Here is a 20,162-nt window from a genome sequence, read left to right on the forward strand (position 1 = left end):
TGCTTAAGCGTCTCTATCACTTCAAGTCGTCAGAGCATGTGTTCAGTTCATGATGGTCATGTGATGCTAGGAGCCTCTCAATTTCAGTTTATGAACAGTATTCAGACAAATTCATGGCAGAGGTGAGCACAAAGGATTTAAAGGTAAACTCCAGTTTACCCACTTGTCGATTTATCCCATTGCCTGTCATGTCTCTTGGGATGATTTGTGTGTGGGCGTTTGTGCATACATTGAATTCTCACATTATCCACAACCCCATTACTGTAACAGTGGCTTCCTTATTCTTTAAAAAAGACCCACATTCACCCCTTAGTGATCTACTTGATCACCATCCTATTAATGACACCATTGTAACAACCCCTGACACAGGTGATTCAAACTAGTCACACAACCAGTGACTATACTGCACTCTGTCCCGTAGACATTTCATTTCCGTGTAATAGGCCTACTAAATACTGGTGACACTTAATTCAAATCATCACACAATTGCAGGGGTTTATTTTGTTCAAAAAGTTACTGGTCTCGAGACATAAATACAAACCATAAATGGAACAGTGGACTTTGTAAATAGAATAAAAAAACGTTTCATATACATTTGAATATATATAATATATGTATGTGTATACATACACATTTAGACATATGCACACACTTTCAGCAGTTCAATGCAAGGACAACAGAAAGGTACATATCAAAACGACAGTATGAAGCCTACATAAGATTTAAGCAAAACAACTATGCATTCAAATTATTTTTTTAATTTGTCTAACATTGCTACAATGTAAATAATGAAAAATATACAATTCTCCGGTTTGTAGTTTTGTATTTAGATTTTGATATAACATTTTAGCTTTTGAAAATGGAGAGGCTGTGGATTAAGCTGTTGTGGCTGTATAAAACTATAATTTACAATATTCATGATTACAATTTTATTCCTCCAGAAAAGCTTGTTGGGAATCTGCAAACCAAAGTACATAGAGGTAAAGAAAAGTTATTAAAACAAAAATCCTTAGAAAAGACAAACAAAACATTTACCATTTAAATATAAATACAAATTCAAAGGTAAATTCTTCTGCATAACTGCACATTAATTAGGTTAATTTAAACCAGTTTACATTCTATTGAACCTTTTCCTAAATTAGACTTCAAATTAACTAAAACTGAGCAAATATAAAATGAGCACCGATTCACAATATATTACACATTTTTATAATTGTATAATATATAATTATATATTATGATACCATAATAGCTAACCCAAACTCTTAAATGTGGTATTTTAGAAACATTCTATAACAAGCTCTCTTACAGACACAACACAGTGGTACAACAGAGAATATTTTGACCACTCTTTTATACAAACCCTCTGCACACTATACTTTTGTACCACTCTTCAAAAGCATTCAAAATCATCAAACCTTTAAAAGTGATTCAGAATTTAAACTAAGCTTGTCAATGGGTCAAATGGCATTTGGGCATTATCCGTTCACCAAGAGGTCTCACCTATAACATTGGAAAAAAGAAAAACTGCAGGCCACATCCATTATTACACACCGGAAATTCCATTACAAAGGTTCGTTTCTGTACTCTATACGAGTATTAACATGATTATAAAGTACTGATTTACATCTGATTGTCATTACAAAATACCTATAAATCAAAGTATTCTATAAGTTATAAAAGCAGGACAGACAAACCTCTAAAAAATAATGACAGAGAGAGAATTCTGAGAACCCTGTATTTCATATTTGCGGTAAGGCCTTCCAACAATATGAAGACATTTCACATTTTCTCCTACTGTATATGTTTTAATATATGGCTACATGTCATGCCCGGTTTTATATTTTAAAAGTATGTCAGCAACTATGTATTTACATGAGACAAAAACATGCCCATTGATCAACAAAATAAAAGTGAAATTCAAAAATGATGACGAATGTGCAACCATTGATGCCTCATAAGCAAATAGTCCTATGAGCTTATTTTAAAACAATTCTCTACAGAGAATACTTCTTGTCATCAAAACATTTTCGGTAACAACACAGTGTCCTCTTCACGCAGATCTACCATAATCAGCTTAGAACATTGAAACATTGAGGACCTAAAAAGAAAGAAAATACTGCATTTAAATGTTTAGTTACTTGCTGTATAATATGGAAAATAATTAGAGAATATGAGTATAGCCTTTCCATATGCATACGAAAGACATTAACTAGGTATCTGGATTTCACTTCGGTACTGCCACTGTTATTGTTGATCATATTGTTTGTTGTACGTGATCTTTAGCAATGAAGATATCACTGTACTCTCAATAACAAACCAATACCCACCGAATCATCCATGATCGAAGAAGGATCGAAGTAGTCTGGCTTCAGCTCTGATCTCTCTCGGCGATTTTTAGATGGTGGCTAAACAATAAACAGCCAAGTAAGAAAGAAGAGACACCAAGGCAGTAATATTCATAAATGCACAACTTGTGAGAAAATAAACATCTTTATCTTTATGATGTATGATGTATTTTACCAGATCAATATCCATAGTGTCAAAATCCATGCCCTCGTTGAGATCTTCCAAACGGTCCTCTGATGACATCATTACATCCTCTACTATTGGCTCCTCATCATCCTCCATGAGTCCTGAACCGCGGCGGCTAGATGGTCAAATACATGACCACAAATTACTACATACATTACACATGACAGTAAGTACTACACTGGGGTTGAAACACCACTGTGGTCTGGAAGAGAAGTGCAGTCTTACATTGCATTCTGCATGTGGCTCCTCATCTTGGCATACTGCATGCTGGCTCGCTCCTGCTGCTGCTGCCGGGCCTCTGCCTGCTGTCTCTGGGCTAGCATCCAGGTCACCTGGGTACTGAAAACAGAGTCAGACACATTAATACGGACAGTCATACTTATTCAAACGAGAGGCGAACTACAGCCATTTCATTGAAGATATCATTCATTTTGATAACATTGCATACATAGCTAAGTAACATTACATTATAGATTTTTTACATTTTAGTTCTTTAGCAGATGCTCTTTTCCAGAGCGACTTACAGGAGCAATTAGGGTTAAGTGCCTTGCTCAAGGACGCATTGACAGATTTTTCACCTAGTCGGCTCGGGAATTCGAACCAGCAAGTTTTGATTTACTGGGCCAACGCTCTTAAACACTAGGCTACCTGCCGCCCTACAGTGGATGGCCAAAGATACTCGTGAAAATCAAAAGGTGTTGAGCCATAGAAAGGTGTTCCGTACTTGTAGTCCATGGGGGTCTGATGGTGGTGCTGTTGGGGGGGCAGCTGTTGGTGCTGCTGCTCTGATGTCATAGCATAGACACCCATGTAGCTCTCCTCTGGCCTCATTTTCTTGGGGTCCCTCAGCACAGTGGAGGTTAGATGTGGCGAGGGCATCATCACTGGCATCTGCACGTTCTGCTCCTGGTTCATCCACACTGCGTCTGTGCTGCAGCTGCTACTCTCCTCTGCTGCAATAGCAAGGGTTTCATAGGGTTGTTATATGTGAGCAGACCACTCACTGCTCAGGTAGAGACATCTTAGCGTATTGGCTTTTTATAAAGCCAACGTCAGATAACATCTAGCAAACACTCAATTCATTAATGTCTAAACTTCATTCGGCAAGTTATTTCCCCAAGTGAAAATCTAATCGCACAAAGCAGGTGGCATATTCTGGAACACAATTTGTTGTGTACACAGTGTACAAAACATTAGGAACACCTGCTTTTTACATGTCATAGACTGATCAGGTGAAAGCTATGATCCCTTATTGATATCACCTGTTAAATCCACTTCAAATCAATGTAGATGAAGGAGAAGAGACAGGTAAAATAAGGATTTTTAAGACTTGAGACAATTTAGATATGATTTGTGTGTGTGCCATTCAGAGGGTGAATGGGCAAGACAAAATATTTAAGTGCCTTTGAACGGGGTATGGTAGTTGGTGCCAGGCGCACCGGTCGGGGTCAAGAACTGCAACTCTGCTAGGTTTATCACGCTCAACAGTTTCCTGTGTGTATCAAGAATGGTCCACCCCCCAAAGGACATCCAGCCACCTTGTCACAACTGTTGGAAGCATTGGAGTTAACATGGGTCAGCAGCCCTGTGGAATGCTTTCAACACCTTGTAGTCCATGCTCAGACAAATTGAGACTGTTCTGCAACTCAATATTAGGAAGGTGTTCGTAATGTTTTGTATACTCAGTGTATATCATAACACTAAACATTGAGCTTTCAGGTTTAACACAAGCGTATGTTGCCCATGCTGTTCTGTGGCTCGGTGTCGGCCCCTCACCTTCAGGCAGTTTCCTCTTTCCGGTGCTGGCTGGCTTGGCCTTCTTGGTCCTGATGCTGGAACTTCGGCTGCTGTAGCCGCTGATGACAGACATGGTGTCGTCGTCCCCTCCGGCCTGCAGGGAGTTCCTGTAGGAGATGAGGGGCAGCCAGCAGTCCTCTCGTTGCAGGGCCATCTGGAAGGTCATGAACCGCTCCAGGTAGAGGTGACTGCAGAGGACAGAGGACCACAAATCAACATCCATGATCTAGTGTAGCTGTGGTCTGTCTGGCTAATGATTTGACTGCACATAGCACTAAGTATAACAGTTTCCTCTGACTTACACAGTCTTCTTGTCCTGACGGAGAAGTTTGGAGGAAAATTCGCTGAGAATGTCCAGGAAGGCAAGGTTGAGAGGAGGGTTTCCCTCTCCCTGGGGACTGGGCTCCTTGAAGGCAAACTCGATTCCATCCCTGCAGCAAGTGTAGCACAAGACAAAATGTTTAGGAAGGAATGGATTGAAGTATTGAGCTGTAAATACTTGAACAGTTCTGGGAGGTTGAGAAGCCTCAAATAGAAGCATGCCTGCAGAGCTGTTAAACCTTTATGTATTGATTCCTACACAGAGGATGAGTTTCACATTTGCAGCAGGCTTACTTGTGTAACATGGCGATAGCCTCTCTGGTCTTCAGCTGATCCAGGCCAAAGGTCAACGAGAAACGTCGGGCCAGTTCTTTAATGCCGCAGAAGGACGACGACGAGCGGTCAAAGTTGCAGCCGAGGTCAGATAACATCTCATTGAAAAGCTACAAAGAGAAAAGTGTTGCAACTTTTAAAAAACAATGATCAAAACCACTCACATTGTCACAAAATGAAGACAATGATCAAAACCATTCACATTGTCACAAAATGAAGACAATACTTTAACTGAATGTTAATTTCGCCATAGCTCTTACCTGCTGCAAACTCAGAATGAGGGTCTTGGCACACTGGATCTTGTCAATTTGTCTTGTTTTACTCATCGTTTCCTTGATGATATCTCCATAGTCATTGTAGTACTAGAGAGAAAAACACATTTCATCTTTTAGGAATAGCACAACATTACATTTTTCTTTTAAAAGGTCTAAATATGGTTGGAGGCCAGACATACCCTCATGTACTGCTTGAAGATATCAGCTCCAGTGTTCATCTCCACTACATTGTAAATTATCAGTTTGCAGTACGCTGCCAGCAGGTTACGTCTCTTGTGTAAAGCCTCGATTTTACTGGCTTCATCATCTTGCTGCCCATCTGATAAAATGAAGAACACTGAGGTAACCCCTTGCAAAACTTTAACATTCCTGTCTCCATATAATGTGTTCGCTTTAACTCAGAAACAGCTCTGGTGTTTTAACTTGTGTGTGCACTATTCACATGAAAAGCCATTTTCAGCTGTCTCCTTGTGTTGTGACTAGCTGCCAGGTGGGCTGTGTGGATGTTCAGCCTGTGCTGTGTGTGTGGGGAGGGGGGATCTGTCTGGCCTGTGTTGTTACTGTCTGCCATTGGGCTGTGTCTGACCTGTGCTGTTGTTGTCATCGTCCTGGTCGATAAAGACGTGGTCCAGGATGAAGTTGAGCAGCTCTGCCTGTAGGGGGGAGTCTGGAGTGTAGATCAGAGCCTCCAGCTGCTCCCGGCCCGACGACACTATCTGGTGGCTGAAGATCATCAGGGCGTCACACAGGATGGTGAAGGCCTGGAACACAGTCAATCAATCAATCACACAACACCCGTCCACGTCAACAGCTGTCACACAGTGCTTTACAGTAATCCAGGAAAATACAACAGAGCAGCAACTCCTCAGCCCTCACTTAACAGTGAACACACAGCTACACAGTCAGGCAACAGACTGACATGACGTAGGACAACCCACCTGCTCTTTGACAGTGGTGTTGACACTGGTGAGGTAGCGTTGACACATCAGACAGAAGGCCCTCATCTGCTTCCTCAGGGTGACCATGTTCCCCTGGAAACCATTTTACAGACACAACTTGTAACTCCGCCACACAGGGGTGTATAGTCACAACCATTGGCAGACACTGGATAGTTATTAGTCACTGATAACAACAGTGTGTGTACCTTTGTGGAGCTGCCCTCTGAGACCTTGGCTAGGTGCCACAGAATGATGTAGTGTGTGCACTGCATCGCATGAATTACAATCTGGGAAAAAGAGAGTATTACAAGGTAAGTGATAGTAAACAGTGGAGATGAATGTCAAACATTTCAGGGGTATGTGGGTTTGAGGGGATAAAAGGGTTATGGTTTAGGTACCTGCTCAGGCATATCTCCATTCTGAAGTCCTGTGTTTAATAGCTTATAGTTGCTGGTGAACAGGTCCCATTTAGAGAGGTCATGTGCACTGAAGAGGAGAGAGAAACACAGAATCTAGTCAGATAAGGAGTTATGATTTATCTACCGTTCATTGGCAAATGTTTGGATTACACATCACTTGTTTAATCTTGCTCAAGGCCTTACTTGTGGAAAGCAGTGATCCTCTTTAGTGTGGACAGGACCTGGTAGGCATCATCCTCATCTGGTTCCTCACCCTGAAACAACAGATAACTAGGTTGTGAAATCCTACACAGCCACGTATCACTCAATTTACAGTCCCAGTTTAAATCAACACCAATCTGAGTACTACCCTAGAACACTCATTTTTCTTTGACAAATAGTCTACAAAGATTAAAGACAGGCAATGTCCTTATGCATTGCCAAATCTGCCATAGAAGTTTTCAATCTGACAGACAGACTGCTCAGTCTCTAAGCCACTCAGCCAGCTAAACATACATAAAATGTCTATTGTATTCTATTTTATTCTATCTCTATGCATCTGAGCCCACCTCCAGCAGGAAGTCCTCCAGGAGTCTGTTGAACTTGTCCACCAACTCGTCCAGTAGCTGGGACCTGGCGATGTCCACCCTGTTGAAGATGGTGAACTCCTCGTTGCAGAGAGCGTGGTAGGTCATGGAGCACGCCTCCAGCACGTCGGTCTCTGTGTGCTTCTCCACCACCTCCCTGATCTGACGCAACAACGACTCCAAGTGCTGCACACAAACAGAAGACAAAGGTCTCGGTTTGTGGCGAGGTCTCAAACTATATTCTGCCACAATGGCCATGTGAATAATTGCCTGTTAACAATCTAAGGTGCGGTAGGATTAGTTATGCTCCAGGAATATCAGATGATTCACAAACCTTTTCCAATCGACCAGTGGTGTAGATTTCCAGGTCAAAGAACTGCGGCAGCTGCAGTAAGTTAGTCACCTTCTCAGCATCAACAGAGTACTGTGAGGGTAAGATGGAGAGGGTGAGGGGAGCTACAACAAGAGACCTAGCGTTGAGTAATACTGCATCATTCTGGCAGTCCCAGGGTTTGAGTTATATATAGAAGCTGTGTATAGACTATAAAAAGTGACAGTCATATACACAACTTGTTAACTGACCTTGGCCAACAACAGAGGCAACGCCACAGCAAAGATCTCAGTGATTCTCGTCCGGTCATCCAGCTGGGTTTTCTTTTCTTTCGCTGTCAGGACCTAGGAGGATTTTCAGAAGAGCACAATCACATCACAATCATGAGAATGGCTTACCCAGAAAAACTTCCAAAAGGACTAATTGAAGGTAAAAAATGAGTTAGAGCACTCAACAAAAAAAGGCAGAACCGTCAGTCACCTGTTAGCTCCCTGTACAATGGATTAAAGTGAGCAAAATGTAATCAATCGCTGGCTTTTTTTGTTGAGTGCTCCATCTCCTTTTTACCTCAAATTAGTACTTTTGGAAGTTTTTCTTGCTGAGCCATTCTGGTGATTTTTGTCATTGAACACCCCTCCTCCCCTTTCCTAAAGCGCAACGGCCCACCTGAACTCACATTACAATAATGTTATATGACATATTTTTATAAAACCTCATATCTGAGTGAATGTTCAAACATGCCTTCTGAGAATAAAGCCTTGAGAGCTCACTAGTACTAGAGTTGACCGCTGAGGGGCTTACATTGGAAAATGCCAAGCAGCACTCACCCTCTTCCCAGTGCCTCTGCCCACTGGAGGGTGGCACTCACAGGCCTGGCGGATGGCACACAGCATGATCTCTATCAGAGCAGTCTCCTGGTGGTCTGTCAGGGCTGGACAGGACAAAACATGTTGAGACATGACTGTGTGTGTGTGTGTGTGTGTGTGTGTTGCGCCTCCTTACCTTCCTCCCCTGGCATGGGCTCATCCAGTAGCAAGCTGATCATGCTCTCCCAGTCTTTGAGCAGCTCCCCTGCACACTCCCACAGGCTGTCCACCAGGTAGGCCCCGTGCTCATGGAGCTGCAAACGTTCAGAGGTTATCACAACTGAAACACGTCACTAGTCACTTTACCCCTACCTATATGTACATAGCTACTTCAACTTCCTCGTACCCCTGCACATTGACATGATACTGGTGCTCCCTGTATATAGCCATGTTATTCACTGTGTATTTATTTGTCGAGTCACTACTGTATCTCTGTTTTTGTTATCATTAACTCTTCATTGTTGGGAAAGGGCCCGTAAGTAATCATTTCACAGTTAGTCTACACATGTTGTTTACAAAACATAATTTAAAATGTGATTTTGATTTGTGCCCCAAGTAGGTCACTTCAAACAGAGACAGACTCTTCATGGAGCCTGAACACACCTCACTCTCCAGGAAGAAGAAGACGGTGGTCTTGATGAGGTTCCCGTTGAGGCTCTGCCTACCCCTCCTGGGCATCCCTTCCTCCTCTGGACCTCGATGGCTGAAGAGCCTATGGACATGGCAACATTGAGGTAAGGTTAAATGCAGCTGGATAATCTCAAAAATAGAGATCCGTTTCTCAGCCTTAAGGCATTACCAACCCAAATGGGGCTTTAATCACAATTTCATAAGAGTATTTTTCAGCTTCCACCACAGCTTTAGAGAGCCAGTGTGAGACCTACTTCTTATAGAGGAACTCTCCTGCAGCCACAGCCACAGGTCGATGGGCAGAGTAGACCAGATGGTAGACACTCTCACAGTCCTCTGCTGTCAGGACCTCATCACTGCTACTGCAAGGAGAAAACAACACACAGGTCTGTAAGGTCTCATCGTCATCGGCGAAGGGTCAGGAGTGCATGGAGGGCTGGACACTAATACGTGGGCTAACGTTGTGAAGGATGAGCAATTATAGACATGATTTGTAGACAAGGTTACTCACTGCAAGACAAGAGTCAGAAGTTTTATGGCTTGCACTGCAACATCATACTCCTTATCCAGAGCCATCGACACAATGCGGTCCTGTCAATGACAGTAAAGTCAACATCTGGCCAACCATGATGTGTGTATGTTATGTACAGGATTTCCCAGTCAGTGGTGTGATGGGGGAGAGTCTGACCTACCTTGAAGCGGCTGGTGAAAAGCTCCAGTCGAGTGTTGAGCTCCCGGTTATAGTACAGGCCCTGGAGCGCAGTCAGACACTTGAGGCGTACTTCTCCTTGCTGCGATCACAGGGAGGACAATGTCCAAACCACAATGTTCAAACCTCAATGCTGTAGCTTTTCAACTCTGATAATATACCTACTGTTGAAACACACAGTAAATGACTACCCGCAACATGCTATACAACTCCCACAAATGTGATTTGACATATTGCATGGCTCACCTTGTCATGCATGGTCCATCCAACATACTTCAGATAACTGTCATTGAGAAAAGCATCGCTGTACATCTTCATCCATACCCCAATCTCCTCAATGCAGATTGCCCGGACCTCAGCTATAGCATCGCTGATAAACAGAGAAATGTCCAGACTTATTCACAGCCCCCATTACGCTCAATGATCAAATCAATTATTTGATATCTTACGGTAGGTAGGGCAGTTAACATTGATTTCATTAGAAAGGCTTAAGTGGTACAGCCAGAGGCAGTTCTACTTAGATCAGAGATCAGTGCACCATGGTGTGCCATGATGAGCTGTTCTGCCTTAGCAACCGTTGCTGCCTGTTGTTTAGCACAAGAGGGCACCCTAAAGCCTTGGAACAGCTCAGTGAAAGACCAGCCTGCACATCTCAGAACTGCTGTAAGCCTTCCATGCATCTGAAGTCTCTCTCAATGTCAGTACCTGAAGTTGGTTTTCACACAGTGATCAAACTCTCGGACATCAAGTGAATGCACCCACAGTTCTCTTTTTAGACTCCTCTTTAAAAATCTACCACAAAAACACCATTCATAATACCCACCCTAAAACAATACAGAATAAAAAAATATAACACATTATCCATTACAGTTGTAATTTAATTCATTGTTCTGTACGTAGAAAGATGACAAGTTGCAATACATACCGGTATCTGTGAACAAACACGCCTTTAAAAATCGCATTCATCATGTTTTCAATTTCGTCTTGATTTTCTTGAAGCTGAAAAGATGAGACGTTTCAAATTGAAAATGCTTTTTACATATCTAATGGAAAGAAGTGGAGGGCGCACAACCAACGCGAGTCGAGGTGCAACCAAAAAACTCAATTATAAAAGGCACAACGCTCACTCACCATTAAAAACATATTTTACTTAAACAACTATTAAAAGTTTGACGCTTCGGACTTCATTGATGGCCTACAGAAATTGGTTGTCAAGCTTTTAGTTGTTTAAATAAAATAATGTTTTAAAATGGTGAGCGAGCGCTGTGCCTTTTCCCTTTCAAAAATGGTCAGTTTTGAATTGTTAGGACCAGGTAAGGTTCCCCCCTCCCTACAACAGCCGTAGGGAAGAAACGGTTGAGAGACACCAGAAGAACCCACTCACCTCTTTACGCTTCTGTAACAGGAGCTCTAGCCTATCATTGGCCCTCTTGGCCATGACCTTGTTCCTCTCTGCCTCATACTGCCTCTGAGTGTTGTCCATGTTGATGCTCAGGTTCAGAGCCACGTTCACCAAGGCTGTCATCAATTTCATGGCTGGTAGAGACAACAACTCACTTGAGTGACATCTACTAATTAATAAGGCACTATTTATGCAGACCTGCCATCAAATAAAGGTATATTCAATAGGCCTACATATAGACACACAATGTAGCCCTCATAAAAGATAGCACTAAAATACATCAAGCTAGTAGTTTAACAGTGGATGAACTACAGTCTTCCCTCAACTGCCCAGAGTCTCTATTGTGTTAGTACTGACCTGCCAGTGTGCTGGTGTGTCTGAAGGCTCGGACCTGCGAGTCAGACAGGCCAGTGAGCAGCGAGATGACTGTGTCCATCATGTACTCGTCATAGATGATGCTGTACTGACACTGCCGCACCAGCACCCCGATAAACTCACAGAAGCTCGACTTGAACTTCTTCCACAGTGGCCCTGCCATGGTTAACGGGTAGTCCCCGCTGTCCTATTTGATAACAGAGCGAAAGCGGGAATAATGTTTAAATATACGCTATAGACAGAGAGGCATAAATAACGATGTACAGTAAGTGTACAATCAAAAAGTACCTCGTCAAATTCCTCTGTCATCTTCCTGATGATCTCAGAGTTTTGCATGTGTCTGAACATCTCTGCACTGACAGCACCTGTAGCAAAACAAAAAATAAGAACAAAAAAATCTTACCTTGTTTAATCATCACAAGTAACGGATGCAAAATGATTTAGAAAAGTCCTTCACAGCAGATTGTATTCTATTCAACAATTCTATTCAATACACTCTGGGAGCCTTCACAGCTAATTGTATTCCATTCAATACACTCTGGGAGCCTTCACAGCAGATCGTATTATATTCAACAATTCTATTCAATACACTCTGGGAGCCTTCACAGCAGATGGTATTCTATTCAACTCAATACACTCTGGGAGCCTTCACAGCAGATCGTATTCTATTCAACAATTCTATTCAATACACTCTGGGAGCCTTCACAGCAGATCGTATTCTATTCAACAATTCTATTCAATACACTCTGGGAGCCTTCACAGCAGATCGTATTCTATTCAACAATTCTATTCAATACACTCTGGGAGCCTTCACAGCAGATCGTATTATATTCAACAATTCTATTCAATACACTCTGGGAGCCTTCACAGCAGATGGTATTCTATTCAACTCAATACACTCTGGGAGCCTTCACAGCAGATCGTATTCTATTCAACAATTCTATTCAATACACTCTGGGAGCCTTCACAGCAGATCATATTCTATTCAACAATTCTATTCAATACACTCTGGGAGCCTTCACAGCAGATCATATTCTATTCAACAATTCTATTCAATACACTCTGGGAGCCTTCACAGCAGATCATATTCTATTCAACAATTCTATTCAATACACTCTGGGAGCCTTCACAGCAGATCATATTCTATTCAACAATTCTATTCAATACACTCTGGGAGCCTACCTTTACAACCGGAGCACTGGATGAAAAAGTTGATCAAGTCCAGGAGTGCAATGTCTCGATCACTCTTGTAAGACTCAATCCAGTCATCAACAATGGACTAAAATAAAAAACACCAATTAGCCATCACTTAAATATGAAAATACTACTATCAACAACATGCATTGAGAATGACTACTTTATTACCCTATCCTTCTAATTCAAATAGTTTGAACCAACCTGTGTGGCACTCTTCCCCATCTTCACCACCTCGAACAGGGTCATGCTCTCCATCCCATTCTCCTGGTGATGGCCATTCACCCCGCCAAGGCCAGTACCCTTCACTCCACCACCCTTCCCCTTCTCTCCAGGGGCTTTCTTCCCCTTCCTTCCACCCTACAACAGACAGGAATACCGTGTAAGTGTTAGTGTATATTGTGTGTGCACAAAATGTAAAGTAGGAGGTGACCATATCCATTTAATTATGAATGTCTTGTGTTGATAGGGGATTTTACAAGCAAGTCTCACCTTTCCTTTCCCAAGCTTTGCATTCTTGACATCAGGGTCCTCGAGGTCTGTGTCAGAGGATAACTGTGTATCGGTCTCTCTGTTCAGAAAACAAAAATAAGTTATTGTAACAATACACACAGAACTAGTTTGAAGGTCTATCTATGCAATACAAAGTGTATGTCCTCTGTATCTTCACGGTTTGCAAAAAAAATAAGGTAATACAATTTGCATGTTACTTTACACATCTAAGTTATACTTACTGAGGAAACTGAAACTCTGTGTGCAACTCTTGTGCTGCTATCATTTCTTTAACATTTTCTGGACACACTCTAGTAAGTATGGACTTCTCAGGATCCACCAAAATGTAGACAACCTAGAACATATGAAAAGAAAGGTCAAACATTCAAAAGGACAAAGGCAGTCCAAAGATGGTATTATGCCTATGTATAACTTAACGTGTGTGTAGGTTGATGTGTAATAAGTATCATGGATTAACAGTGAGGATAACCAATTCCGTTTGCACACTCGGCAGTTCACAATTGACTGCTGAAGACAGATGTATTCATTAGTCTGATTCCGTTGCAAAACGTTTGGTCTGTTGCTAACCGTTTTGCAACGGAAACCGTTCACGCCAAACAGAAAATGATTTGCAACGAAAACGATAGGTTTTTATTGGAAAACTGCAGGTATGTCCCTTTCATTTTCGTTTGTGTCCGTTAGGTTCCTTTAGTAAACGGTTTACATTGGTAAACGTTTTACAACAGACAAATGAATACACCTTCCAGATGTAGCTTGCTACTGTTACCTGGGAAAATAAAATAACATGACACTAGACGTAGAACCAGAAGACAACAGCAGACTTTACAAATGGAAATGGGGGGGGGGAGAAATCAGTTATGAAGCCAGCAACAATTATTCATGAGAAAGCTAGCTAAACGAGATAGCTAACGTTAGGCCATTCGGAAAGCTGCGTCAGCAAACTTCTTTACAAATGAGAGTCTCGAACTAAATAACACATCGTCGGCTTCAAACAAACAAAATCCCTACATTATGAGGACTAACGTTACTCCAGGGCTGCAACAGACGTTCTTAAACTACTCCATCTTTGCTCATTGGTTGTCTGGCGAATGAAAGGTTGGCTAGTAACGTAGCTATGCATTCTGCGGCTGTCGGACAATGTAACTGTAAAACAGTTAAACAAAACCAAGAAGTATGCAATAACTGTCATTCCGTTAGCTGCATACATTTTCAACATAGCCAACGTTACTCCAAAAACAAGCTATTCTTGATAGGGTACAATCCTCTTCCGTGTAAACAATGTTTGACGTCCATCTTTGCCAGCTAGCTGGCTACCATTGCTGTAGTTCTTATCTTATGGTTAACTAAGAGACGGGTTAACTATAAACATACACTCGCATGATGTGTTATGGTGATCGCAAGACGATTTAGGTAACGATTCCGACTTAAATCAGGCAAAGTCCCTGCACACATCATGGTGAAAGAGCTAACTAGCTAAATAACTTAGCTACCATGTACTAGCGTGCTAATATATAACGTTACAGTCAAGGGACACGTCAATATGGTTTGATTAACTGCTAGCTAGTTAATTTGCGACAAAACCGCAATTTAAAATCCCAGTTCCTTATTGTATCTAGCTAACATTAATTGTCCTAGCTACATATAGCTAATAACTTGCTAGTTTATTCAACATGACTAGCAACACAGCTAGCTCCCAGAATGTTATCCGCCATTTTACAGCTTACCTCGTTGTTTGACTCAAATACTGTAATCAACCATCAAAATAATCCAGATGTTTCTGAAGTTGTCTCGCTGGAACGTTTATTCATTTGTAAATATATAATTGGCTATTTACCACTCTCTTAAATGTAGATTTGGTTAATCTGATTCCTGAGCTGAGGCTATTATTTTTCTCTGCTAGCTAGCTAACTAGCATGGCTCAGTTTGTTGTCGATGGATTCGTGTCGTCGATGGCGCACCACCTGTCGGTCAAATTGAACAGTACACTTGCCCGCAACTCATTTTCATACAAAACTAACAGGACATAACACAGACTGTTGTTGATGATACAAAATACTGAGAACCATACACATGTAGCCTGGTCTCATAGACTAGACGTAACATAGTAAACGTAAATACGTGCCACTCAAATTTGTATAAAATTGTAATGGCCTGGCTAGATCATAAAGGAACAATTGTCCAGACAGAGGTTTGAGTTTACGAATTTACGGTTTATTAAGCCAACTCCACACAGGCTACTGTTTGGCCATAGCCCACGACAAATAAATGAAAATGTCCCTATAAAATAACCGTGACATTATCTTGTGAAGACCAGACACAAGAGAGAGAACAATGGCTAAATCACATCAAAGTGTATTTGTCACGTGCGCCGAATACAACAGGTTTAAACCTTACAGTGAAATGTTACTTACAGACTCTAACCAATGGTGCAGGGGAAAAAGGTATGTGTGTGTGTGTGTGTAGGTATGTAAAGAAATTAAACAACAGTAAAAAGACGTTTGAAAAAGAGTAGCAAGGCTATATACAGACACCTGTTTAGTCAGGCTTATTGAGGTAGTAGGTACATGTAGATATGGTTAAAGTGACTATGCATATATGATGAACAGAGAGTAGCAGAAACGTAAAAAAGAGGGGTTGGAGGGTGGTGGGACACAATGCAGATAGCCCGGTTAGCCAATGTGCGGGAGAACTGGTTGGTCGGCCCAATTGAGGTAGTATGTACATGAATGTATAGTTAAAGTGACTATGCATATAAGATAAACAGAGAGTAGCAGCAGCGTAAAAGGGGGGGTGGGGGTACACAATGCAAATAGTCCGGGTAACCATTTGGTTACCTGTTCAGGAGTCTTAAGGCTTGGGGGTAAAAACTGTTGAGAAGCCTTTTTGTCCTAGACTTGGCACTCCGGTACTGCTTTCCATTCGGTAGTAGAGAGAACAGTCTTTGACTGGGGTGAATGGGGTCTTTGACCATTTTTAGGGCCTTCCTCTGACACCGCCTGGTGTAGAGGTCCTGGATGGCAGGCAGCTTTGCCCCAGTGATGTACTGGGCCGTATGCACTACTCTCTGATATGCCTTGCGGTCGGAGGCCGAGCAATTGCCGGATGCTCTCGATGTTGCAGCTGTAGAACCTTGAGGATCTCAGGACCCATGCCAAATCTTTTTAGTTTCCTGAGGGGGAATAGGCTTTGTCGTCCCTCTTCACGACTGTCTTGGTGTGTTTGGGCCAATCTAGTTGGTTGTTGATGTGGACAACAAGAAATTTGAAGCTCTCAACCTGCACCACTACAGCCCCGTCGATGAGAATGGGGACGTGCTCGGTCCTCCTTTTCCTGTAGTCCACAATCATCCTCTTAGTCTTGGTTACTTTGAGGGATAGGTTGTTATTCTGGCACCACCCGGGCCAGGTCTCTGACCTCCTCCCTATAGGCTGTCTCGTCATTGTCGGTGATCAGGCCTACCACTGTTGTGTTGTCAGCAAACTTAATGATGGTGTTGGAGTCGTGCCTGGCCATGCAGTCGTGGGTGAACAGGGAGTACAGGAGGGGACTGAGCACGCACCCCTGGGGAGCTCCAGTGTTGAGGATCAGCGTGGCAGATGTGTTGCTACCTACCCTCACCACCTGGGGGCGGCCTGTCAGGAAGTCCAGGATCCAGTTGCAGGGGGAGGTGTTTAGTCCCAGGATCCTTAGCTTGGTGATGAGCTTTGAGGGTACTATGCTGTTGAACGCTGAGCTGTTGAACGCTGAGCTGCTTTCCCACCTGGACAAAAGGTGTTCCTTTTGTCCAGGTGGGAAAGGGCAGTGTGGAGTGCAATAGAGATTGCATCCTCTGTGGATCTGTTTGGGCGGTATGCAAATTGGAGTGGGTCTAAGGTGTTGATGCGAGCCATTACCAGCCTTTCAAAGCACTTCATGACTACGGACGTGAGTGCTACGGGTCTGTAGTCATTTAGGCAGGTTGCCTTTGTGTTCTTGGGCACAGGGACTATGGTGGTCTGCTTGAAGCATGTTAGTATTACAGATTCAATCAGGGACATGTTGAAAATGTCAGTGAAGACACCTGCCAGTTGGTCAGCACATGCCCGGAGCACACATCCTGGTAATCCGTCTGGCCCCGCAGCCTTGTGTATGTTGAGCTGTTTAAAGGTCATACTCACGTCGGCTATGGAGAGCGTGATCACACAGTCGTCCGGAACAGCTGATGCTCTCATGCCCTGCCTCAGTGTTGCTTGCCTCGAAGCGAGCATAGAAGTGATTTAGCTCGTCTTGTAGGCTCGTGTCACTGGGCAGCTCGCGGCTGTGCTTCCCATTGTAGTCTGTAATAGTTTGCAAGCCCTGCCACATCCGATGAGCGGCGGAGCCGGTGTCGTATGATTCAATCTTAGCCCTGTATTGACGCTTTGCCTGTTTGATGGTTCGTCGCAGAGCATAGCGGGATTTCTTGTAAGCTTCCAGGTTAGAGTCCCGCACCTTGAAAGCGGCAGCTCTACCCTTTAGCTCAGTGCGAAGGTTGCCTGTAATCCATGGCTTCTGGTTGGGGTATGTACGTACAGTCACTGTGGGGACGACGTCCTCAATGCACTTATTGATAAAGCCAGTGACTGATGTGGTGTATTCCTCAATGTCATCGGAAGAATCCCGGAACATGTTCCAGTCTGTGATAGCAAAGCAGTCCTGTAGTTTAGCATCTGCTTCATCTGACCTTTTTTTTGTAGACCGAGTCACTGGTGCTTCCTGCTTTAATTTTTGCTTGTAAGCTGAAATCAGGAGGATAGAGTTGTGGTCGGATTTACCAAATGGAGGGCGAGGGAGAGCTTTGTACGCGTCTCTGTGTGTGGAGTACAGGTGATCTAGAATTGTTTTCCCACTGGTTGCACATTTAACATGTTGATAGAGATTTGGTAGAACTGAATTCAGTTTCCCTGCATTAAAGTCTCCGGCCACTAAGAGCGCTGCCTCTGGGTGAGTGGTTTCCTGTTTGCTTATTTCCTTATACAGCTGACTGAGTGCGGTCTTAGTGCCAGCATCTGTCTGTGGTGGTAAATAAACAGCCACGGAAAGTATAGCTGAGAACTCTCTAGGCAAGTAGTGTGGCCTGCAGTTTATCACAATATTCTCTACTTCAGGTGACCAAAATCTAGAGACTTCCTGAGATTTCGTGCACCAGCTGTTGTTTACAAATATGCACAGACTGCCCCCCCTCCTCGTCTTACCGGAGTATCCATGTCGTCATTCAGCCACGATTCCGTGAAGCATAGGATATTACAGTTTTTGATGTTCCATTGGTAGGATATTCGTAATCTTACCACGTCTAGTTTATTTTCCAACGATTGCACGTTGGCGAGTAATATTGACGGTAACGGAAGCTTTCCTAGTTGTCTTCTGCGGGTCTGGACGAGGCATCCGGCTCTTTGTCCTCTGCGTCGCTTCCTTTTGTAAATAATTGGGATGTCTGCCCTGTGGGGTGTTTGGAGAATATGTGTGAGTCCTGCTTGCTGCTGTTGTTGTTGTTGTTGAAGAAATCTTTGTCTTAATCAGAGGTGAGTGATCGCTGCCCTTATATCCAGAAGCTCGTTTCTTCCGTAAGATATGGTTGCAGAAACATTATGTACAAAATCATTTACAAATATCGCAAAAAAAAAACACCTAATAGCACAATTGGTTAGGAGACCGTAAAACAGCAGCCATCTCCTCTGGCACCATTTTGCAATGCTCCATCCCCCATGCCACTCCACCAACCACCAAGATGCCAGGCATCAGAACATTCCAGGAATTCCCGTGATTGGCAGATAGCAGGTTGATTGGCATGCCGGACCCCACGAACACTGGGTACTGGTAAGTACAACACAACCAACCAACTAATAGCATAGCACACAGCTGTCTGTGCGGGTCGCTACAATACATTACAATACGTTACAATTGGTATGATTACATAAGACTGAAGGTTACTTATAGGGTGGTTGGTCGGGAACGTCTAGCAACCCGAAGGTTGCGCGTTCGAATCTCATCACAGAGGAGTATAGAGTGCAGGAATGTGTCCTATAAGAAGCATTAGTGGCAAATCTGATGGCTGAATGGTAAAGAACATCTAACAGCACGAGAGCACCCTTACCTGCTGATCTATAAATGATGTCTCCGTAATCTAGCATGGGTAGGATGGTCATCTGAATCAGGGTTAGTTTGGCAGCTGGGGTGAAAGAGGAGTGATTACGATAGAGGAAACCAAGTCTAGATTGAACTTTAGCCTGCAGCTTTGATATGTGCTGAGAGAAGGACAGTGCACCGTCTAGCCATACTCCCAAGTACTTGTATGAGGTGACTACCTCAAGTTGTAAACCCTCAGAGGTAGTAATAACACCTGTGGGAAGAAGGGCATTCTTCTTACCAAACCACATGACCTTTGTTTTGGAGGTGTTCATAACAAGGTTAAGGGTAGAGAAAGCTTGTTGGACACTAAGAAAGCTTTGTTGTAGAGCATTTACCACAAAATCCAGGGAGGGGCCAGCTGAGTATAAGACTGTATCATCTGCTTATAAATGGATGAGAGCGCTTCCTACTGCCTGAGCTATGTTGTTGATGTAAATTGAGAAGAGTGTGGGGCCTAGGATTGAGCCTTGGGGTACTCCCTTGGTGACAGGCAGTGGCTGAGACAGCAGATTTTCTGACTTTATACACTGCACTCTTTGAGAGGTAGTTAGCAAACCAGGCCAAAGATCCCTCAGAGACACCAATACACAAGACTGGAATGGTCTACCGTATCAAAAGTTTTGGCCAAGTCAATAAAAATAGCAACACAATATTGCTTAGAATCAAGGGCAATGGTGACATTATTGAGGACCCTTGAGGTTGCAGTGACACATCCATAACCTGAGCGGAAACCAGATTGCATTCCCGAGAGAATACTATAGACATCAAGAAAGCTAGTCAGTTGATTATTGACCTGTTTTTCCAACACTTT

The 20,162-nt window shown here is 43.0% G+C and overlaps 1 protein-coding gene across 1 annotated transcript; it reads right to left on the reverse strand.

Moving 5' to 3' along the window:
- Window positions 1-469: 469 nt before the first annotated feature.
- Window positions 470-15,169, reverse strand: LOC115105657 (cohesin subunit SA-2-like). The gene is made up of 34 exons (XM_029627922.2): window positions 14,929-15,169; window positions 13,426-13,538; window positions 13,184-13,262; window positions 12,896-13,051; window positions 12,680-12,776; window positions 11,786-11,862; window positions 11,480-11,684; window positions 11,105-11,256; window positions 10,646-10,719; window positions 9,967-10,090; window positions 9,704-9,802; window positions 9,523-9,602; window positions 9,266-9,373; window positions 8,985-9,093; window positions 8,518-8,635; window positions 8,343-8,446; window positions 7,767-7,859; window positions 7,519-7,608; window positions 7,167-7,370; window positions 6,802-6,872; window positions 6,598-6,685; window positions 6,406-6,486; window positions 6,200-6,292; window positions 5,848-6,022; window positions 5,441-5,580; window positions 5,247-5,348; window positions 4,948-5,096; window positions 4,635-4,763; window positions 4,312-4,520; window positions 3,260-3,488; window positions 2,761-2,874; window positions 2,524-2,650; window positions 2,331-2,408; window positions 470-2,101 (listed from the first exon to the last, which is right to left on the reverse strand). The coding sequence occupies exons 2-34, from the start codon at window positions 13,467-13,469 to the stop codon at window positions 2,078-2,080; spliced, it is 3,822 nt and encodes a 1,273-aa protein (XP_029483782.1). The 5' UTR covers window positions 13,470-13,538; window positions 14,929-15,169; the 3' UTR covers window positions 470-2,077.
- Window positions 15,170-20,162: the final 4,993 nt, after the last annotated feature.

This window comes from Oncorhynchus nerka, linkage group LG22 (genome assembly GCF_034236695.1).
Source record: "Oncorhynchus nerka isolate Pitt River linkage group LG22, Oner_Uvic_2.0, whole genome shotgun sequence".
Taxonomy (NCBI): Eukaryota; Metazoa; Chordata; class Actinopteri; order Salmoniformes; family Salmonidae; genus Oncorhynchus; species Oncorhynchus nerka.

Bases quoted from the DNA above. Each gene is read 5' to 3' on its own strand.
- LOC115105657 (XM_029627922.2), bottom strand. From the start codon at position 13,469: ATGATAGCAGCACAAGAGTTGCACACAGAGTTTCAGTTTCCTCA. The intron at 13,263-13,425 runs GTAAGTATAACT...TTTTCTGAACAG, and splicing joins ACAGAGTTTCAGTTTCCTCA to AGAGACCGATACACAGTTAT. The intron at 8,636-8,984 runs GTGTGTTCAGGC...GAACGTTTGCAG, and splicing joins TCTTCTTCCTGGAGAGTGAG to CTCCATGAGCACGGGGCCTA.